The 22,869-nt window shown below is 39.8% G+C and overlaps 1 protein-coding gene across 1 annotated transcript; it reads right to left on the reverse strand.

The window, feature by feature from the left end:
- Positions 1 to 56: 56 nt before the first annotated feature.
- Positions 57 to 22,579, reverse strand: LOC129173591 (CUB domain-containing protein 1-like). The gene is made up of 14 exons (XM_054764642.1): positions 22,495 to 22,579; positions 22,303 to 22,381; positions 17,679 to 17,903; positions 14,692 to 15,033; positions 13,048 to 13,263; positions 10,139 to 10,489; positions 9,820 to 10,035; positions 8,911 to 9,267; positions 7,224 to 7,583; positions 5,761 to 5,958; positions 5,327 to 5,683; positions 3,350 to 3,706; positions 3,193 to 3,274; positions 57 to 858 (listed from the first exon to the last, which is right to left on the reverse strand). Exons 2-14 carry the CDS (start codon positions 22,367 to 22,369, stop codon positions 360 to 362), a joined length of 3,627 nt encoding a protein of 1,208 aa, XP_054620617.1. The 5' UTR covers positions 22,370 to 22,381; positions 22,495 to 22,579; the 3' UTR covers positions 57 to 359.
- Between the last annotated feature and the right edge of the window lie 290 nt (positions 22,580 to 22,869).

Here is a 22,869-nt window from a genome sequence, read left to right on the forward strand (position 1 = left end):
TTGGACCAAGAAGTTGCTGAAGTGCAAATTGTTTTCAGCATCCAACATGAAAAACCGCAGGGGCAGCTTTTTTCCTAAAATTTATTGCAAAAAATGTAATCACAGACTAACAACATAAAAACACTGCAAAATTGTTCCATTTCCCTGCTCCAAAATCCAAACCACATCAGCAGAGATTACATAATAAAAAAAATAAAAAAAAAGAGAGAGTCAACCCTAGAAAAATAAGTTCACAGATCCTCTTCTGAAAGCTTTTCAAAGTTCTCATAAAGTGGAGGAGTCAAGTATATGGTTAAAAAAAAAGTGTTTCCACTCAGATTCCCTGAGTGAGACTGAGGCAGACGAGTTCCCATCATCATCTACAAGAACTCCTCTGATGTCGGCGGTTCTGGTTCCATGTCGGCACCAGAGAGTCGAATGGTGTTGATGTCCCCCATGTTTCTGAACGTGTACAGTTCATTGTCCACCATACGCCGGTCCTGGAAGCCCAGGCTGTCCTGGCGGTCGATGGGAGTGCGCGGACGAGACGGGATGAAAGTCTCGGACGGGTCCAGGAATGTGTTGAGCTGGTCCATTTCGGGCTCCGGGTCCGGTTCTTTGATGACGGGCAGGTTGGAGGGCCCCGTGAAGGTGTGGTAGGAATCTACCTGCATTCCTTTGAAATGGTCCTCCATGCTGTCTGCGTAGCTGGAGTCTCCCAGGAGGTGACCGTACACCATCGTCTCGTCTATGGAGGCGTACACGTGGGACTCGTTGTCGGACCGGGCCTTGCTGAATTGCCGTTCACCTGGTTTGAAGATGTTCCCTCTGCCGATGTAGATAGACGACTCCTTCTCCATGCGCTCTTTTTTCTTTTTCCTATTTGGAAAGACCAAACAACGAGTTAGAAGCGTGAATGACGTAAGTAAATGACTGCAAGCATGGATGCTGCACAATGTTTGTTTTTATAATATGAAATCATGCTCAATGCAATTTATTTTGTGAAAGCAAATGTTCACAAATTTGTGTCAATTTTGTAAATGACTGCATAAGTATTCACCCCCCTTGGTTGTTGCAACATTTTAGTTTATTGCTTTTACAAATGAAATTATGGGGGGGTGTTGGAATAGAATTTGCAAAGTAAAAACTGATTTTTACAAATTTGTGGCAATTAATTCTAAGTATATACAGTACAGTGTTCCCTCGCTATAACGAGGTTCAATTTACGAGGCCTCGCTATTACACACATTTTTTTGTGTGCAATTTTTTGGACATAATTTACATCTTGTAATTGTTCGATCGCTAGCAGTGGGTTCGGGTTAGGGTTGGCAGTGCTGTATGTTTGCAAGTTTTCTCCCCAGCAAAACTCACAATGTCGAGGAAAACTGCAGTTGCACCCAAAAGGCAGAGGAAGATGCACAAAAAGTTGGAATTCTGGACATGCTGAAGGAAGGTAGAACTTACGCAGCTGTAGGGCGCCATTACGGAATACATGAATCTTCGGTTTGTACCGTAAAGATGGAGGAAAATAACATAACCACGACAGCAGCAATACATTTTTAACAAGGATGGAAAAAGGGCTGTAACTGTGCGCAACAAGACCAGGGAGAGGCCGCCTCTGTGGATACCGCTACACAAATTTAAAGCCATCATCGAGGAAGGGGGTTATAAGCCTGAACACGTTTTTAATATGGATGAGACAGGCTTATTTCGGAAACACTACATCGCTGATTTAGCACATGGACCAAGGCATGATCCGCTTTCAAGGCCCTCTATATGCGTAACATACTGTATATATTTTCTCATGTCTGAGAAAAGTACATAAAGTGTGTGGTGAGGGGTTTTACAGCCTTAAAACATACAGTATATAATAAACGAATAAACTTATTCTGTAAATGAAAAAACGTAAAAAAAACATATCCTGTCAATGAAAAAGCATGCACTGTAAACAAAAAAATATATAATGAACGAAGAAAAAAAAAGTCAACTTCTACTACACAGATTTCACTTGATGCTGGTGTTTTTTGGAACCTAACCTCAGCGTAAACGAGGGAATACTGTAATGTTGATTAAATGACTGCATAGATACTCACCCCCTTCAGGTTAATATTTGCTAACAATAAAAGGCTGAAATATACGCACTTAGAGGAATGAGGGTTTCAGAGGGGTTGCAATTGTGTTGTACTTAGGCAGCAAGTTATTTGTCACATCCACGTGCTTGCCGTTTACCCTCCCCCTTGGTAGGTTTTAGATAGTGAGTGCGGCGTGCGACTCGTGTGTGCTAGGTGTGCTCCATGTAAGGCTGACGTACGTGTGTGGGCATCGTACGAGGCTCGTGCAGCCCATTCACTTCGATTGCAAGATGAGCCTACTGGCCTCCTACGCCACCTACGGCTATCTTGACCGGGACAACCAGAGTGTACAGCGGGAAGAGCCGCTCGCCGTGGCCGAGTAAGGCGCATTAATGTCGGATATGCTATGTGGGCAGTCGCCATGTGTCCACAGAGGTCGTAAGAGCCAGAATGTCCAGCTGGAGGAGTCGCCAGAGGAGCTGCTGCCGTGGCCGAGCAATGTACACAATGTACTTTTAAACTTGCGACACACGAAAGGGTCACACACTCCTCCTCGGCCTTCCCCTTGCGACCTGGAGGCGTGTAAGGTTTTCCCGAATGCACGCAGAAAATAATTTTTCTTCCTATGGGCTTTGCGGGCGGGCCACGTGCATGTCTCTTGCGATTTTCCCCATGTTTGCATGTTACCAGCACGTAGGAGCACGTGCGTCGGGACGTAAGGCCCGCTTATGTGTTATTAGTGTCAACATCTGAGCTTCTCGTTACAGTATGCCTTTTACCCTATTTTTCCCATTTTTGCCAGTTTTTCTCGGTTTAATTTTTTCCCCACACTTTGCCGCGGACCAATAAATGAGCCACAGGCCTCAAATGGGCCCTGGGACACACTTTGGATACCCCTGCTGTTATAGCTTGTTGTCAGGGTTGAGGCGTGACGTGACAACTATTTAGCTTGTTAGCTTGCCCCTGTCGGCCAGCGTATACTGTAGACAGGATCTAAGAAAGTCAGGTAAAAGTCGCCTTTAATGTCGATAAATCGCACTGGTGGGAACGCCACATCATTTAAGTGTAAAAAAAAAACAAAAAAAAAACACTAAGCTTGAAATGTGTATTGCAGGTAGAGGCAGGTTGTAGATATACTGACCTTACAAAGAAGCAGACAACACCCAACAAGATGAGTAAAAGGAGAAGAGCTCCTGCTATCCCAAGAAGGATGGCTAGGAGATCTGTACGGTAGAAGAAAGCATATTAGTCTGGAGATCTTTTGGAGTCATGTTGGGCCAAAGTGAAAGTTTTCTTACTGGTCTTTCTCTGTAGAACAATTTTGGTCACAGCACCAAAGTTCCCATCCTCTGGTATACAGTTGGACATGTTGATATAGAAGCTCTGTGGCACCAGCAGCTTGTCATCCGTCTTCTCGTCCTCCCTGCGGCTCAGTATCTCCTCCTCAGAGTGCAGCATCTTGACCTTGATGGCGGTGTGTCTGTCCTCGCATTTGGGCTGGCTGACGTTGACAAACTGGACGTGTGCCTGGTGGTGGCTTGGCAGAGTGACGATCCAGGACACCGTGGACGAAGGTCTCATACCCTTGGGCCAATTGGGGGTGGCCAGCAGGGTTGGGGACGACATCTGTGGACTGACTTGATAAATGATGGTCTCTGAAAAACAGGAAAACTGTTTTGAGCAGGGTTTCGCAGACATGCGTTTAGTTGTGGCACTCATGACACAAACCAAAAAGCTCCATTCTACCTGTCCACACACAAACACTGAGTGTTGCATCATGACAATTATGCAAGTTAGGCGATGCCGTCATTCATCTAACCATGATGGCAATGCAATACCAAGCCACATAGGAGCCTTGCCCGTCTATCTCGCCTCGTGGGGATTGAATCAGAATGTCAAATATGAAGTACAAGTTGTAACTCGTTGAGTAAAGAAGAACATTGCAAAACTATTGACCGATAAACAGCATTAATTGATCATTTCATCCACTTTACAGACACAAAGAATCTATAAAATCGCAATATGGAACATTTTTAAAACATTTATTTCAAAAGTTAAAATTTAGATTCAATATTTATATTTATCCATACATTTTCTATACGGCTAGCCCTTACTAGGGTTGTAGGTATGCTGTAGCCTATTTTAGCTGACTGTGGGCAACAGGCGGGGTACACCCAAGAGTTTATGACATTTATATTTCCATTTAACAGTTATTTTTAAGGTTTAGATTTAACATTTACAGTACATTTACCATTTATTAACATTTGTCTTCATATGTAACAATTAGATTTACCATCTATTTTTAATATTTAGATTTATATTTAACATTTAGATGTAGCTTTTTTTTATCATTTGTATCTAAATTTATTTTTAATATTTTGATTTTACATTTAGATTTAGCCTTAATATTTTGATTTTACATTTAGATTTAGCCTTAATATTTATATTTACCATTTATATTTAAATTGTTATTTACCATTTAGATTTTATATTTAGATTGATCATTTATTAATATTTACATTTAACATTTATATTTACCATTTATTGTTAAGATTTATATTTACATTTATATATATAACATTTAGATTTAGCATTTAGATTTAGACCCTTGCTAAAGCGGCGAGGTATTCTGCCTGGAAGCATGTCCAGCGATACTCTACTAAGGGCAGGAAAGTGTGGCGGGGGCTGGAGTTTCCAGCAGCCGGGAAATAGTCCATGAAAGCCAGACGGTGGCCAAAACGGTGAGCGGACACCGTCACCCTGGAAGCCCAGCGCTTGGCTCACACATAGAGATGTATTCATGCACACTGATTTGGTGTAAGAACACAGATAAACATGTTAAAAGCATTTTTTTCATCCGCTCCATTCATTATGTTTGACGTGGAAGATAAGCTTTCACTGCTGTCTGATTGCTTTGTTTTCCACTATTTCATGTCTTTATACAGCACACCATGCATACTCACACAATTGGAGCAAATCATGCACTGTTATCTGCATTAATCTGAGTATTGAGACTGATAAGCAGCTAGTGGGTCCATGACATGTACAGCACGTAAATAAACTGAGTGAAGCACACTTCCAAATTGCCAAGCATGAGTACGATGCGACTAAAGCGTAAAAAAGGCAGAAAACTAGACTGCTTCAGGCCCACTCAAAGTTCTATTCCCACTTATCCAGTTGCTTTACAAGGTTAGGAAAATTACTCTTCAGTATATGCAACCACCTGCCAGAGCCAGTTCAACACCATTCATGACGTCATATAAAAATAACAGCACCTGGGATCTCTTTACTGAAGGTGACATTGAGAAAAGGCCCCCTCGTCTTGCTGAAGTCTCTGGTCGTTGCCGTGATGGAGACGTTGGCGTGCACTTGAACCTTCTGGATGATCCCATTGGAGCAGAAATCTCCCACAGAGAAGCCTTCAGTCTCTTCCACATGCAGCGAGACAGATCTGTTACACACCTGACCTGGCACGGACTGTTGCAGACCCCCTGATGGTGACACCAGATCAATGGTGCTGTCCTGAGGGATATTCAGGTGCCAGGTGAAGCTGTGGAGGGGCATCCGAAGACAGGAATCCAACGTGGGTACGGTGAGGAGAGTATCAGAACAGGAAGCCACATTTTGACAACCTGTTAGAAATAAATATCATTAGTTATGTTGAAAAATGTATTACAAAATTACGGTAATTCCCCATATGAAGTCTTACCAATAACTTTACTCGCTGTCAACTGCACATCTTCATTGGGACAGTCAAGAAAGGAGAGTTTGGCCTGACTGCCCGCAGCCACATTTATCTTCTTTACAACCTCAGAGTTCACGCTCATCTCGCAATAAGGATCAGAACCCACTTTCTCAATCTGCAGAGCCATTTTTGGGTGTTTGCTCAGGTCCACCGTGCATAGAACTGAGAGAGACGATAAGAAAACAGAACAAATGACATTTAGAAAACAAAATTTTTATTATATATATATTTGTATTTATTATTTTTGTTAAAAATAAAATAAAGAATAAAAAAACACTATTATTTTTATTTGTATATGTTTAATTTTAGCGTGTCTATTTTTTTATTTATTGACAGTTTTTATTGTTTCTCTACATTTTTCTAATATTTATTATTGTTTTTATACATTATATTATTATTTATTAATTTGTAAAAAAAATTAATAAAATAAATTTTTTTAAAATAAAATATATACATATCATGAAATTCCTTTAGAGCTTGGAGGGTCATATCTATGGTACCTAAATTGCAAAAGACCATTTCTGGCAAATTTCCTGAAATGTTTTGGAAATTCTGTAAATATTCACACTTTGCATGGGAATTAACTCCAAGTTTGGCTTACTTTTTTTCTAAATGTAGCAATAATATTGGCCGACTGATATCATCATCATCAAGCATTGATTCATATCAATTTCATATTTGTTTTTTTCAGATAATGATATCAACGCGCGAGTGATGGTGTGCTCCACAGAGCAACAAGCTTGCTAGCTCAGTGTGTCCGCGTTGTGGAATTATTTCCAAGTTTCGTCTTTGGATTGTGCTGGTTATGCGAGGGGGGAGTGAGTACTCCTGATATAAAATGTTTCCTTCATGCGTGACATGTTGAATGAGCCCAGTTTATAATGATACTGACTGTATTAGTCCAGAGTTTCATACTTTGGTCTTGGATATTTGCGCCACATGGAAATATGCAGCTTTCCAAACTGTTGGCATTATTTAATTGGACTCTTATTTGTGAATTTCTTAAGATAGTTAATATCTTAAGATTGTTGATAGGAGAACATGTAACTTTACTTGACTCTTGGTCATGATTTTTTCTTTGACTGTTTTGATGAGACAAAATGTTTAAAATAAATGAGACTTTTTCTATAACTTGCATTGCACGTTGCAGTATTTCTCTTATTTTGCAGTGTTTTTTTTGTGGAATGTATCCAGTGGTATCACAGTAAAAGAAGCAGAGATGTGACCTGACATTAGTTTGATGGAAGAGCTGCTGATCAGACATCGAGCATCTGTACTAATAAGCCTATAATACCACTATGCATCATTATGCCATTATAATTCTTACATTCGCCAAAGATTTAATCACCATATTTCCACTGATGCCAGAATTTTTGATCCAACTCTCTCTCAATTTAAAAGTAGAACTCTTAAATATAGCATTGTACCTGGATGACCACTTCTCATTACAGACACGCTGTATTTCAAAGCGAGTCCCTGCAGTGTGGTGTTGGTTTCACAGTTCTTCAGCACCATTTTGAAGTTGCCCTGTTGGTGTTCCGGCTGCTTATCAGTCAGACCCACTTTGGTCACCTTCTTGTCGTCTTTCCTGTACTCCACTTCCACATCCTTGTTGAGGCACTCCGGGGCCGTGTGATGGTGAAGGTGAACTGTGTAATTGTGCATGCCAGGCACAGAGAAGTCCCACTGCATCTGCTGATTGTCAGGGAAGTCATTGGGGTAGTTGGTAGAGATGAAGGCCGTATCAGAAACACCTCGTGGTAGGTTCACTTTCACGATGGCCACCACTGAAAAAGAAAGGGAGGAGAATATTGTGGCGTCAGAGGAACAACAGTTATGTGGCTGAAATGCTTCACCCCCGAATAGACATAACTCCAGACCAGCTCATTGATCTGATGCTGATACTGTTTGGCCAGCACATCAATGCACAAATACAGCTCTGACACCAACTCCAGGGACAGATTAAGTTATAAATGTTACAAGTCGACTAGATATGGTTATGGTTTAATTCATTTCGAACATGCATACAGTTTACATTGAATGCTTCATGTTACAATTCACAATTCCACATGTCCGAAAAGAAGTGGGAAGAAGCAGAGCTTATTTAATCCTAACCCCTCTCTGTATTTAATACATACAATCAAAGCAGACAATAATTATTTTTTATTACTGCTATCATCACTATTATCAGTGCTATTTTTTTTAAACATATATAGATATAATATATATAGATATGATAAATGTTCTCCGAACCTGCTGACTAATAAGAAACTCAAAATTTAAAGCTGGCCTACATCATATTGGGTTTAGCATCTTTAACGCACAAAATGTATCACAGCGGCCCCACGTCCTTAAATTTTTCTGGATGCGGCCCTCTGCGACACCCAGGGTCTATAGAATACGCTTTAAATCATATTTTTACATCGTATTTTTATGTCAACCTAAAAGTGTGGCGTGCCATCACCGGGTCGGGGATGAGGACCTGCCCAAAGCGGAGGAGTTTAAGTACCTCGGGGTCTTGTTCAAATTGTGAGGGAAGGATGGAACGTGAGACCGACAGGCAGATTGGTGCAGCGTCTGCAGTGATGCGGACTCTGCATCGGTCCGTTGTGGTGAAGAGGGAGCTGAGCCGAAAGGCAAAACTCTCAATTTACCGGTCCATCTACGTTCCTACCCTCACCTATGGTCATGAGCTTTGGGTAGTGACCGAAAGGACAAAATTGTGGGTCGAAATGAGGCTCTTCCTTACAAATAGGGTGAGAAGCACGGTCATCAGAGAGGAACTCTGAGTAGAACCGCTGCTCCTCCGCATTGAGAGAAGCTAGATGAGGTGGCTCGGGCATCTGGTCAGGATGCCTCCTGAACGCCTCCCTGGGGAGGTGTCCAGGGCACGTTCGACTGGTAGGAGTTCTCGGGGAAGACCCTGGACACGTTGGATAGACTGTGTCTCTCAAATGGCCTGGGAACAACTCGGTATATGCCAGGAGGAGCTGGACGAAGTAGCTGGGGAGAGGGAAGTCTGGGCTTCCCTGCATAGGCTGCTGCCCCCGCGACCTGACCTTAGATAAGCGGATGAAGATGGATGGATATTGCAAACCTACTGTATCCACTTACTGCTGGTCTGAGGCCCAACACTGACTTTGAAGTCAACAGGGTCCATCTTCCTGTCCCCCGGCACCTGGAGAGACATGCGGCCCTTGTAGAGCACTTGAATGCTGGTCACAGCACCGCCCTTGCAGAAGGTTCCAATGACGGCAGGCCCAGTGCGCAGATAGGTAATGAGCGTATACGTGTGCTCATCTGGACAGGTGTCTTCATTGGCAATCTGTTGCATTCCAGGCTCGGGGAAGTCCAGCTGGAAGGTCCGAGTGGAGCTGACTTTCAGATCCCAGGTAAAGGTCCGGTTGAAGTCTGGGAAGAGCGAGGACTCAGGCTGCACCATATTGCCAGAGCAGGAAGTAGCTGTGCAGTCTGGAATTACAGGAAAACATAAGCCTTTGTAAATTTGTCACAGATTTTTGTGCCAATGAATTTTAACTACTGCATTGTTAAGGTATGACTTTGCAATGCAGCTGCATTTCTTGACATCCCTGTCTGGACCAGGGATTACAAACTGGCGGCCGCAGTCAGAGTCTGGAGCCTGAAACCGTCCAATACGGACCTGGACCTACAGTCAATAAATACGGGGCACTTCTATTTTGACCTGTGCATCTTTTTTAGACTCTACGGTACTGGTTGATCAGTTCAGGAAATCCACTGAACAATTGCAGGCGAGTTAAGCCATCCCACGTGATGCTACTCAGCCAATCAAATCTGTGTAATGGCACTAAAAATTGAGACTCTAAATACAACAGAGACAGAAACAAAAAGGACAAAAGCTGAGCGACTGACACGAAAGAACGAGTGAGACATCCAAGAAATATGCTAGAAATGAGTGACGGATACAGATAAAGAGGACAGCGAGACGAGTAAAAGGGTAAAGAAGAAGAGACATGATCTACCTAGGTGTTTACATTCTCGTACCAATTTCTCTGTTTATCTCCACGTTGAAGACATCTTCGGGGCGAGGACAAGTGAATTCGACTGAGGTATTTCGAGATTCTCTCAGGGTTAGAATTTTTGGATTGCATGTCTGTTTCGGGGGTTTGTCCACACACACGCTGCAGTCGGGTTCGAGGGAGTTTCTGCTGATCATAATGATGGTTTCCGGGTCAGTGGTCACAGACAGCATTCTGCCAACTGAGGATAAAGGAAGACAAGTTTAGATGCAAAATTCCTGAATAATGATCTGTAAAAAAAAAAAAAATACTAAAAATAACAATTTTGCATGTGGGATATTTGCCTCGGGGTGCTGCTTTGGCTGTGAATATTGTCCTGTCCAGTTCTTCTCCTTGGGGCACCTCCACAGTCACAGTGGTAAATCCAAGAAGATCCAGACGAGACAACGATCCACCACTGCAGTAGCTTTTGGTCTTGATCTGGCCATCGTGTCTTGTTGTGCTCACAGAGTACCGGGGGCCATCTTGACATTCAGCTTGCGCTGATAACTGTCTCAGACCACCGCTGGGCAGCTCCAAGGTTAAAATAGTCCTCTCTGGGACGCTAATGTCCCATTTGAGGGTTCTTTTAAAGTCCTTCAAGAGGCCAGGATCGAGTTCTCCTGAAGTTGGTGTGCAGGAGTTCTTGGTACATTCTAAGAAGGGAAAGGCACAGCATGATATTAAAGAGATTCTATACTTCATTCATCGAGACAGTGAGGGTCAAACGATGACTTTAGACAACTACTGTAGCTGTACGCACGGATAAATGCTAACAGCGGGGGTGTCCAAACTTTTTCCACCGAGGGCCACATACTGAAAAATGAAAGGATGCAAGGGCCACTTCGCTATTTTGTAAGGCAACACATGTAGATATACTATGAAGTTATATACTGTATATTTCAAGAAAAAACTGCATCTCAGCTTTGTGATGTATGTAAAAAAAACAAAACAAGCCTATTATTTGTATCAACTTCACTTTTTGCTCTTTTTTTCCCCTCAGTTTTTGACATTTAAAAAAAAATGTATCAAATATTTCATCTTTCTTAAATAATCCTCGTAAGTAATCCTTTTCTTTTCGTAACTTCATTGTGACTTCATTCCCCCTTTATTTCCATAATATTATAACTTTTACCCACAACCTAATTTTCCAAAAATTACAATTTTGTTTTCTTTTGTTTGTCATATTACAACCTTTAAAAAAAATACAGTTTTTTTTTATTTCACCTTTATGTTACTATAATGAGATGATTTTTCCTCATAAAAAGTTTTTTCTCATCAAATTGAGAGGTTTTTTTCACGTTAAAATACTTTTTTCTTGTAATATTTTGACTTTAATTCTAGTAAAATGATGTTTGTTTTTCCATTTGTGCTGTTGTTATTTTTATTTTACAACTATTTCAACTTTCTTCTTATAAATCTTCTTCTAATAATTATCACTTTGTTCCCATAATATTTTGCCTTTATTCCCATATTGCAGTCATGGAAAAAATATTAGACCACAGTTGTTTATTCAGTTACTTATTCATTTGAATGCCTGATACAACTAAAGGTACCTTTGTTAGGACAAATATAACAATGACAACAAAAATAGCTCATAAGAGTTACATTTTTTGGCAGTACAATGCTATAGCTATTCATGTAGGAACTTAAGTGAGTTTGGTTATTATCAAGAAAACCATGGAAGTTGTTAGACATCAGCTCTTTAATTAAACTCTTATGAACTATATTTGTTATCATTATATTTGTCCAAACAAAGGTACCTTTAGTTGTATCAGGCATTAAAATGAACACAAAACTGAAGAAACAAAGGTGATCTAATAATATTTTCCCAAACTTTTCCCAAAAATTACAACTTTGTTTTGTTTTGTTTGTTTCTCATAGCAATAGGAGTTAAAAACAACTCTTCAATATTTCAACTCCTTGTAGGCCTGTCACGATAACAAATTTTGCTGGTCAATAATTGTGCTACACATTATTGTCGATAATCGATATTATCGTACAGTCTACCTGTGTGAGGCACATTAGCTTGACACAGAAGTTGCCTGTATGCATGTTGTTTAAATTGTATGCCATATAACCATATTGAGTGGTTCCTCTTTTTTTTTTTTGCAATGTAGCAAACAAACAGTACCAAGTATTTGTATACTATATACTGTAGGCCTATATATTAGCATATGTGTATAGTATATATTTGCATATCAATGCCTTTTTTTTGTTGTTGTTGGATTCATTTTCCAATTTAAACATTTGTAATATTTTTGGAAATAAAGAAATTAAATTGAAAAGGAAATTAAACACTGAAAACAAATTTGTGTATTTGCACCATTATCCAGATGATTTTTTCTTTTTAGGATTTTTGGGGGGGTTTTGAGTTTAGTTTTTTTTTTTTATTTTATTTTATTTTATTTATTTATTTTTAATAAAAGGTAGGTAGATACTTTATTGACCCCCAAGGAAATAGTTGTATCCAGTTGCAGCGATAGCAGTAAAATAAACATCACCTATAGTAACGTCAGCAAGCAAAGAGTATTATGTACAGTCACGGGTCAAAGGTAGCTGTTAAAAAAAGAATGATGAGGTAGTAATAAAAAAAGTTGACTGTGTCAACTATGACTGCTGTGAAAATGGTCAATTAAACAAAGCAAACAATGGCCAAAGACTGTACTGTACTGTACTGTACAGGGGGTCTCTAACATCTGGACACATTGGCAAAAATACATACAGACTGTAAAATCATATAAATAATACATATACTGTATTTTTAAATGTAATATAAACAAAAAACAATATAAAAACACATTTTCTTTAATTTATTTCTTATTACTGTATTATATTAATTAATTAATCAACCTTTTCAACTTTTTAATGTTTGTATACTGTATTATATGTCCGTCTTTTAGGGACACCTTGCAGTGTATTTTAATATTAATAGGTTCAACAAATGTTCAAATGAGAACACCTGTGTACATAACAGCATAATTAAATCAGTTATTTATGGTTTTGCCTGCTCGTGCTTGTATTTCTTATTCATATTTATGAATGTGAAATATTATGGTTGTGCCTTATTCAAATGGATTGTCATTATTTCTATATTTTCATCAACTAAACAGTATATATATACAGTATATGAGCATTAAATGCATCAGTAACTACAAGAAAAAAACAAAACAACAACAATTGACGAAATAACTGACATACCCAAAGAGCTCACCTATTGTCTTCTTCACCTCCGCACTGAAGGCATCTTGAGGTTTGAGGCAACTAAACTCCAGCGAGAGACTCTGAACGTTGGTCAAGGTTTTTTCCACCGGGCTGCAGGTGCGAGCCGAGTCGGCACCGGAGCACAGCTCGCATTCTGGTTCCTGCGAGAACCTGCTGATCACCAGGTTGGTGCTGGAGTCAATGGTTACAACCACCGTTCGGCCCTCTAAACAGGAGAGTGGGACAACAGACAGTAAGCACTTCAGGCCACAACATTAGCTACTCTTTTTTTCTCCTGAAGAAAGCGCCATCAAACCGCGTTCTATTCAAAATGAATTGTGTGCAAACAATTTTGATAGTGAATCTCACAATTGTTTAGGCTCATCTTTCAACGTTTTGGCAAATTCCAGCCTGACCTTCCTATTCTTCTTGCTAATGAGTGCTTTGCATCTTCTAGTGTAGCCATTGTACTTCTATGTAGATATAGTGATACCTTCACTCCTGCCCCCTACAAGTTATTGCTAATGTCACGAATAGTTGTTTTACGGTCTTTCTTTACAGTAGTGGTGTCCAAAGTGCAGCCCGGGGGCCATTTGTGGCTGGCTGGTGTTTTTTTATTGGCCCGCAGCACATTCTAAAAATATAATTTAACAAGTAAACGAAAAAAAAACAGCAGCAAATAAAAAATAAATGAATAAATAAAAAATATCGTAATACAAGAAAAAGTCGTAATTTTATGAGAATAACATTGTAATATGAGGAAAAATAACGTAATTTTAATAGCATATAGTGGAAACATTAAAGAAAAAAGTAATTTTTTAAAAAGTCATAGTATAATAAGAAACAAACAAAACAAAATTTTAAAAGAAAAAAGTTCTAATGTTCCGAGAATAAAGTCAAAATATTATGGGAATAAAGTCAGAATATGATGAAAAGAACATTGACAAAGATTATTGAAGAAAAAAGTGGAAATATGTAGAACATTTTTAAAAAGAACAGCAAAAATGGGGATAAAATAGCAAAGACCATACTGTAAGTCCATACTCAAAATGCTATTTCACTGATATCACAAAGCTCACATGCAGTTTTTTCTTGAAATATATATATAGAACTTCTTAGCATATCTACATGTGTTAGTTTACAAAATATCCAAGCGGCCCTTGGATCCTTTCATTTTTTTACTATGTGGTCCTCTGCGGAAAAAGTTTGGACACCCCTGCTTTACAGACCTCACAATGTTTCTGTCATCAACTGCTGCTTTCCTTGGTCTACCTGTTCCATGTCTGTTACTTAGTACTTTCTTCTTCTTCTTTCATGTTGTTTTCACCTCTAAATGCAGTCTACACAGACAAAAGCGATCCTACCCGAGTATTTACATTTTTGAAACAGAGAAAAGAAATCTGCGAATATCTGGGCGTGCCAATGCCAAACAGCAAATAGGCGGGGATCTACTGGAGAGAAATGTTAGGCCTGATTGAAATAGCTCATCAGGCAGTAGCTTCATGTTACTAATACCACTGATTTGTAACATAAGAAGTGGCTTGTGCAGTGGAAATGATTTGAAAAACATGCACAGACTGCATACAAACGGTTAAGTAAACAACTCGGTTATGTTTTAATAGAAGTGTGAGCAACCAAGACTCTGTATTCTTACTTAGTGGTCCTGCAGAGGCCTGGAACACCACAGATTCCACCTTTGTCTTCGGTTGAACTTGCAGAGAAACTACAGCGTCACTGAACAGGTCTAAATGGGTCACAGAACCTCCTTTGCAGTAGTCAGTTTCTGCTTTGCTGTTTGTTCCAGACGTGTCCACTGAATACCGATATCCATTGTTGCATGGTCTTGACGCCTCCCGCAGTCCCTCTCCAAGGACATTAAGACCCACAACGGTCTTTGCAGGCGCCTTGATCTGCCAGATGAAGGTTCTGGTAAATTCACTGAGTAGAGAGGGTTGAGTTTCTACAGTCGAAGGGCTGCAGGTGTCCTCTGTGCATTCTGGATAAGACAGATAGGCATACATGGCTTTAGACTGAATTTATACAATCAGCATGTATGTTTAATATGTATGTTGTATCCCAATTTAAAACCAACTGACTTAATGCTTGATATTTAGAAAGAGAATGATACATGAACCCAAATAAAGTGTTTTATACAGTGGTTAACTTATCTTGTCTCACAAAAAAGTGAGACGCATGTGGCGCATCGGTGTTGTGACTCACCTTCTTAGGCCTTTGTCATGTGTCAATAATTAGACGCAACTGTCATACAGTGGAACTCGTTTAAGCCCACGCCCCTCGGACTGGCCAACTGAAGAGGCTGTCGATGTGACCAAAAACCGACATTCTCCAAAGACCAGACTCGTGTTTGGGTCAACATTTATGCACATCGCTTTTAGCTGTGACCAACAGAAACCCTCGCTACATCGCAGTTCAAATCTTGCAGCTTCACTCAAAACATGTAACATGTAAAATTTTGAGTAATAAGAAGATCACGCCGGACCAGGACTTGATAAGGTGGTCAACGTAGACGGGTTGCCAACATAAACGGGATCAACTTAAAGGGATAGTTGGGATTTTTTTACATGAATGTTGCTCGCATCTTCACCCTCGACGGAGCGCCGCGGCCATCTTGTTTACGTGTGTTCCACAGCGGAAGAAGATGTGCCCGTCTTCATCACATAAACTGTTGACATAGTCCACTGCTGATGGGGATGTCATAACTTCATGTCAAAAAATCCCAACTATCCCTTTAATCGAGTTCCACTGTGCCATTAATTCAATTCTGTTCAATTCAATGTTATTTCAATAGCGCCCTTTCACAACAGACATTATTGGAAGGCATTTTACATATCATGGAGCAGATTTAGAACAACCTCATTCATATTACAGCTTAAATTATTTTTTTTTACACTTGGATGACGAATAAGAATGTTAAAATGTGACCTAAAATTGCCTCTATAGTTAAAAAAAGATTTGATGATGGCAACTCTGGAATGGATTATTTTTATTTTCCTTATTTACCAAGGGAAAATTGTTTCAAAATCCCAACAAGCCTGAGGTCAGGGAACAGATGGTGTTGTATTGCACAGTACCTTTTGTATAGTACAAACGGGGCAGGTACTGTTTGTGATCATTGTGATGTTAGTCGGAGGGATCATACAAAAACCGGGGGTGCAGTTTTGCAAAATAAGGGGGTATAGTGCAGTTAGGGACAAATGAAGAACACATTTTGGGGTCAGACCTGTTCAATATTGTAAAACCTCCAGTTCCATTCTGTTTTTTGTTTTTTTTAATACAAAAGTCTGTGCTTTAATTCCTTAGTGATTTGGCCAAGTGGACTTTAAAGCAATTGTCTCAAACTCACAGCACGCGGCCTTGACAAAAAGTTTAGCGTTAGAGCGGCCGACACATCCTGGGCATTTTATATTGGCATTATATATACGGTCGTCTCTCGCTCCCTCTCTCTATCACTGTCTTTCAAAAATGTACAGTATTAATTAGTTTCGTGGTTTCGTGGTTGACTATGGCCTATTATTAGTCAAAAAATATATGTAGTATTCTGGTCACTCTGCGTCAGTAATTTTACATTGATGAGAAATTACCTTACATTACATTACCTTAACATTGCATGGACTTAGGCATGGCACGTCTGACAGAACAGTGAAAAAAGTTCTCCTCCCATTCAATGTGGAAGCGGTACATTTTTGGCTTCTTACTTTGTCCTTCTTCCCCACGCACTTTGAAACAGTTTAAGTTTAGAAAAATAAATTGGGCGTTAACTAGTTAGCTTGCTATATGCGTGTGGCGGTATAGTGGCGGCTGTCTCTTATGTCCCTTCAGTGATCCTGTAACCTGCGCATTAGTGTTGCGCGACGTGGTCTAAACAAAAAAATAATAGGAGTGACTTTAGGGGTGTGATTTCATGTCTACGGGGCTCTAATAATGGTAACAACCGTATTTGCAAAGGTTTTCTATGCTCTAACTACAAAAATATTCAATTCATTAATATTGACTCCTACTTCGCAGAAATTCACTTATTGAGGTCAGGAACCAATTAACCACAAACCCGAACATTTAACTACAATCACAGTGCAAACACATAAGTGACATCACAATATGTAACAGGTAGGTAAACACACACAGGGCTGCTACTACTACTACTACTACTACTACTATGTCCATCCATCCATTTTCTTTTCTGCTTATCCTCATTAGGGTCATGGGGAAATAACTATGTTAACTCCAAATATGTAACATTAGCAACTTTTTACAAAATAAGTGCCGCAAGGCATGCTGAGAAGTCAGAAACACTCTCTGCAACGCTGGCAGCAAGGAGCAGACAAGAGAAGCCTCCGTTCTGAAGAACAGTTTGTGTTCTCAGCTGTACTTTTTTGTGGAAGCCTTGATGCGACCCAGCCACACCCAAAACATACATCCAGCTGCCCCCAGGTACGCTGAGTTTGAAACCGCTTCTTTAATGACTTGGTGAGAGCAATGACATTCATAGCTAAGGACCGTTACAAACCTGTGTCTGGAGCCAAAGCGCTGCATATTTGAATATGAAAATCATTGACTGTGCATAGCCAACTAACCAATGCTTTGCGTAACAAGCCGATATCAACAGCCTGACTGTGAACTCACCAAGGATCTGAGTTACAGTAACCGTGTAAGCCTGTTCTACAGGTTGGGAACAGTTGAAGAGCAGCTTGACCTCCTTCTCAGGCGCCAGCGTAAGAGTGGCGTGGCAGGACGTCTGCGTGTCATTGACCCCGCTGACTACACAAACAGCACAGTCATCCAAGTGGGGAGCAGTTGACACCGTCACTGTTGAGCCTTTGTCGGGCAGGGCTGTCAGCTGCAGGCATTCTGAAGAAACAGATGAGAGGACATGGTATGATGCAAGAAAAGGAAATTAAAGAAGCTGTACGCATGATGGCAGAGACTGCCAGCTGTAACGCAGTAATTGTAAAGCTGTAATTCAGTAAAACAAACTCAAAATGTAACCCAACTGGGTAATGCAAGACCCGCATGCAGAAACATTTTGATAACACTAGGGAACAAATGAAAAAAAAACTTTTTAGAACTATTTTAGAACTGATTCAAGGCTTATTAAATCCACTGAATAAGAATATGACCTTCGTTCCTTCTTTTTCATAATGTATTATCAATAAATGTACCTCTCAGGATGGGCGTCACAGTGTGTTTCTGTGTAAGGCCATTAGAAATGCTGCGTACTGTATTATATGATGTCATTCGATCTTAAATCAATATATTCTGCAAGTAGGAAACACTTTTATTTAATCAAAAAGGCGAATGACGTGAAGACATTCATCCTTGTGTCCAATATGCTGCATGTATTCACAATAAGGGGTATATCATATACTGTATATACCTCAATAACCAGAGCTGAAAAACTGATTTCTTAAAAAAAAATAAAATAAATAAATAAATAATAAATAAATAAATTATATAAATTATATAAGTCAAGCTGTCCACTGCTAAAAAAAACAAAAACCACTGAAAAAACCACTTTCCACTGAGGGCCACACCCTTATAAAAAATGTTTAATTAATTTTTTTTTTTAATTAAAAAACAAAGGATGCAGTAGACATTTTAATGTTTGTAATTTTTTTAAGGCTGAAAACATGCTAAGAAGTTACATATATGTAAAACAACAAAAAAAACAGCCTGCATGTCAGCTCTCTGTTTGAAAAATGTGTTTGTACTAAAAACATTCCTTATGGTGAATGCAATGTGTTTTATGTGCGCTGTCATAGAATGTCTTTAGTCTCCTCATGTTCTATCATATGATGTTCTACAGGGTGGGCCATAAGTTTCCATACATGGGAAAAAAGTTGTACAATCGTTTTATTTATATAATGTGCTCTATATGATTACCAGTGTTTCGAAAACACATAAAAGTTAGATGAAGTTATTCTTGTAATGATGATACTTTTCTTGAGATGTTTTATGTCCCGTATCTTCACCTGATACACCATAGCTTGAAAACATTTAGGAAAATAAAATGAAATTTGGACATAAACCGAAAAAACCTGCTAAGAAGGACGTACGCTACAGTGTTCCCTCACTCTATTGCGGTTCACCTTTCGCAGAATTTTTTTTAGTGCTGCTTTTTTTTTTATTACAGTGTATGAACACTGTTACAGGCCAAGCCTGGCCCTTTAAGAAGAATTGCACTGTGGGAAGTTGAGTGGCTCTCTCTTCCCTCACTCTTCTGTCTGCACCACCCATTGTTTTCTGCGTCCTGATTGGCTGTAGACCATCGTCAATCAATCTCCTTTGTGCCGCCCAGCATGTCTCCTGTGTCATCGCTAGTTTGCTTGCTTGCTACCTTGTAAATGAATCTTTGGCTCGAAGGACTGCAGCAATAAGTTTTAACAAGGATACAAAATTGCTGCAGTACAGCGGAACAACGCCAGGACGAAGAAGCACGGTCACAGGAGTGAAATAGGCATGAGTGACTTAATCATGTCTTGTGTCTGACCGGAAGGTTGATCATTAAAATTCAAACGAAATTTTGAACTTCTTTGAGAGTGTTTAAACAAGAGAGAAATGTGATAAAATGTTAATGCCTGTCTGAGAAAAGTGTATGGTGAAGTGTTTTACAGCCTTAAAACATATATAATCATGGTAAAAAAATGATTGAATGAAATGAATTAAGTTAGCTACTTTGCGGATTTCACTTATTTCAAGCTATTTTGGGAACCTATCCTCCGCGATAAACGAGGGAACACTGTATAAATAAGTTTCTTGTTGCATTCAAGGGCCGACAACATTAAAATTGTGCAGCAATAATTTGATGTCATCACCAGCTGCTCACAGCTCGTGGGGGCCTTGGGAGAATATTTTGGTACTGTTAGGATGACCCCCATATAACACCACATTTTCCCCTCTAGAAAACAGTCTGAAAAAGCCAGGTCGTCTTTTATTGGTAATCTAGAGGTTTATACATGCATGTAGCAAATCAGAGAAACCACGCTCGCAGACAAAAACACACCAGAGTGTGTTTTGAACTGAACTAAACATGACAGGTGTGAATGCACCCTTAGCAAACAACAACAGAGGAGACGTTAGGATGCTAATTAGTCAAACTACTGTCGAGCAGCTAGATAATATGATCATTTAAAAAATATATTTTTAAATATTTTTGTTCTCCAAACGAGAGTTGTCATATTCAGAGTCGTCATATATTATGGTCAGTTAATATCTTTTACTTCTTTGTTTTCTTTTAACTTTGCACATACAGTAACCCTCATTTATCATGGTTAATTGGTTCCAGACCTGATGGTGATGAATGAATTTCCACAAAGCAGGACTCTATAGAACTTTATTAATGGCATATTTTCGTAGGTACAGCATAGACCTTCTAAATACGGTTTTTAACATTATTAGAGCCCTCGAGACAAAAAAATAACACCCCTATAGTAACATTTAGACCCGTATTACCCAATTTAGAATACATAAGAGAAAATAAGACATTTAAGACATAAAAGACTTGTGTTTGTGTTGCTTTAAATGTGTTCCTGTCCTTGGAGAGCTGAGTGTGGGGCGGACAGGAAGTGACGCCGGGGGCTAGGCGTGGTTTACAGGCAACAACAGTAGCCAGTGTTCGGGATTATTGTGTCTGTTGTGAGATAATTCAAACCTGCGATAAAAGCCTGTTGTTCCGGTAATCAGGTCTGGTGATTGTGTGTCTCACCGATTACAGTAACAGTTACAGATTACAGTAACATTACTGACACCTAGTGACCAGCGTTGAATACTACATATGATCACGTCTTTGAATGCGTCTTCGATTTGTATTAGTTGATTCCATTTTTTTGCTTGAAAATGCTTCACTGAGGAAGAAAAAATATGTACATTTGCTTAAATATTTTAGTAATAACAGGCTGTATTCAACCGCAACTGTAATAGCGTGAGGCAACGAAATTCACAGCGCAAAATGGTGAGGGACTACTGTTCTGTTTTTTTTTTCAAACTTTGTTTTACCCCAACACTTTATCCTTTTCTTCCATCACTACATTTCTAACCATTTTATTCTTATTTGTATTATTGTACCTGTTGTGACATCATTCAAACCTGCAATAAAAGCCTGTTGCTCCGGCGACCGAGTCTGGTGCTTGCGTGTCTCACCGCACATTACAGTAACATTACTGACACCTAGTGTCCAGTGTAGAATATTACATCAACCTCTGTGAGTCATTTCAATGTCTTATATTTGTATTCAGTCAGCCATTTTTATGCTTTAAAATGCTTAACTTGGGCAAAAAATACATATTTGCTTAAATATGCACATATTTTGATTAATACTAGGCTGTATTCAACCACAAAACAGCATGATTTATTTAAGGGATAGTTCGGATTTTTTGAGCAGCAACTAAGTGGAACAACGTTCTTCATCACGGAAATCTGACCAGAACTGGACTTACTGTAGGAGACCAAGTGGAGGGTAAGTTGCTGATACTGGATAACAATACTGATGAGGATGTCATAATAATCCAAACTATCCCTTCAATTACTATATTTCTGAGAAAGAGTGATCGGGTGAAGTCTTGAAATTCAATCCACAAAGTGGTGAGGGATGACTGTATTGAAGTGTCAACATGGAAAAGGAAGGAATTATCAGTAATATATCAAGGGGATTAAATAAAATGTACTTCTTCCTACTCCTTTTCGGCCATGTATCATATACATCACGTGCAGCACGTAACATCACGTGGTTACATTTGCAAAATTGTCAAGTACGTCTGCTTCAAATAAACTCAGCATACCATACGATAGCCAACATTTTGAAGCATTCTAGTGGAGACGTTCCAGGTTCCATATACATGTAATTCATATTACTGCTCCCCCTGCCAACATATCGCAACAGGGGACATAGCAGAAGGGTCAACTTATGCTTCACAAAAGCACATTCAGAGCTCCGCAGCAGATTGCTGGTCAATAATTAATGACGATGATCAATTCAAACCACCAAGGAAGCTCCATAAATACCTCATAAAGCTTTTAGAATGAGGTCTATGTGTGAAACTGCAAAACCTCCACTGTAAACTCAGTCGTTAGCATTAGCAATGCGTCCTTTGTAACGTACTTCGTCCCTAATAACTGGCATTTAAAAAAAAATGCTGCTTTGAGTTTCAGCTGCAAGTATGACACCCAATTCGCGCTAATTTGTCACTTTTGTGGACAAGTGGTTTTGAAAATAAATTGCCCAACCGTCGAAAATACAAATTTAAAAACTCACCTGATGAGGCGAGGATAATTAACAACAGAAGTCCGAGGGGCGCGCAGGTGTGGCGCCGCATGTTCATCCTCCTTTTCTCCTAAGCGTGTCAAAACAATAAAAAATAATAAAAAAAAGGGGGGGGTAATAAATCCAAGTATTAATCGCTCAAACGCGCATTTTCGCAAGCGTTGACAGCCACTTCCGGCTTACCTGTGCGCGGCGACAGCAGCAGGAGCAGCGGGGGCGTAGCGTGGAGGGCGTGGTCCGCGGGCACGGGGATCTGTTCAAACCTGACAGACTGCAGTTTGCAGCCTAGCACTCACACACACGCGCACGCACACGCGCGCGCACACACACACAGAAGCACTCTCGAGTCGTTGTGTGGCACAATGAGTGTCCTACTTGGAAGCACCCAAACATGCCGAGAATGGTTGGCACAACACCATGGAGGGTGTGAACATTAGATACAAATATCGATTGTATTGATACCACAGGGGTCGATACTAGTTTGATCGATATTTTTCAGTTTTCTTCTGTATATACAGTATTTACACAAGTGTGCGTGTGTGTGTGTGCGTGTTTGGT

Source organism: Dunckerocampus dactyliophorus, chromosome 20, assembly GCF_027744805.1.
Source record: "Dunckerocampus dactyliophorus isolate RoL2022-P2 chromosome 20, RoL_Ddac_1.1, whole genome shotgun sequence".
NCBI lineage: Eukaryota > Metazoa > Chordata > Actinopteri > Syngnathiformes > Syngnathidae > Dunckerocampus > Dunckerocampus dactyliophorus.

What these genes read in the sequence shown, in the direction of transcription:
- LOC129173591 (XM_054764642.1), bottom strand. Translation starts at nt 22,369, where the DNA reads ATGAACATGCGGCGCCACACCTGCGCGCCCCTCGGACTTCTGTTGTTA. An exon ending in GGAGGTGAAGAAGACAATAG is followed by an intron (nt 10,490 to 13,047) that starts GTGAGCTCTTTG and finishes TTCCCTTCTTAG; the next exon opens with AATGTACCAAGAACTCCTGC. An exon ending in GGAGATAAACAGAGAAATTG is followed by an intron (nt 9,268 to 9,819) that starts GTACGAGAATGT and finishes CTGTAATTCCAG; the next exon opens with ACTGCACAGCTACTTCCTGC.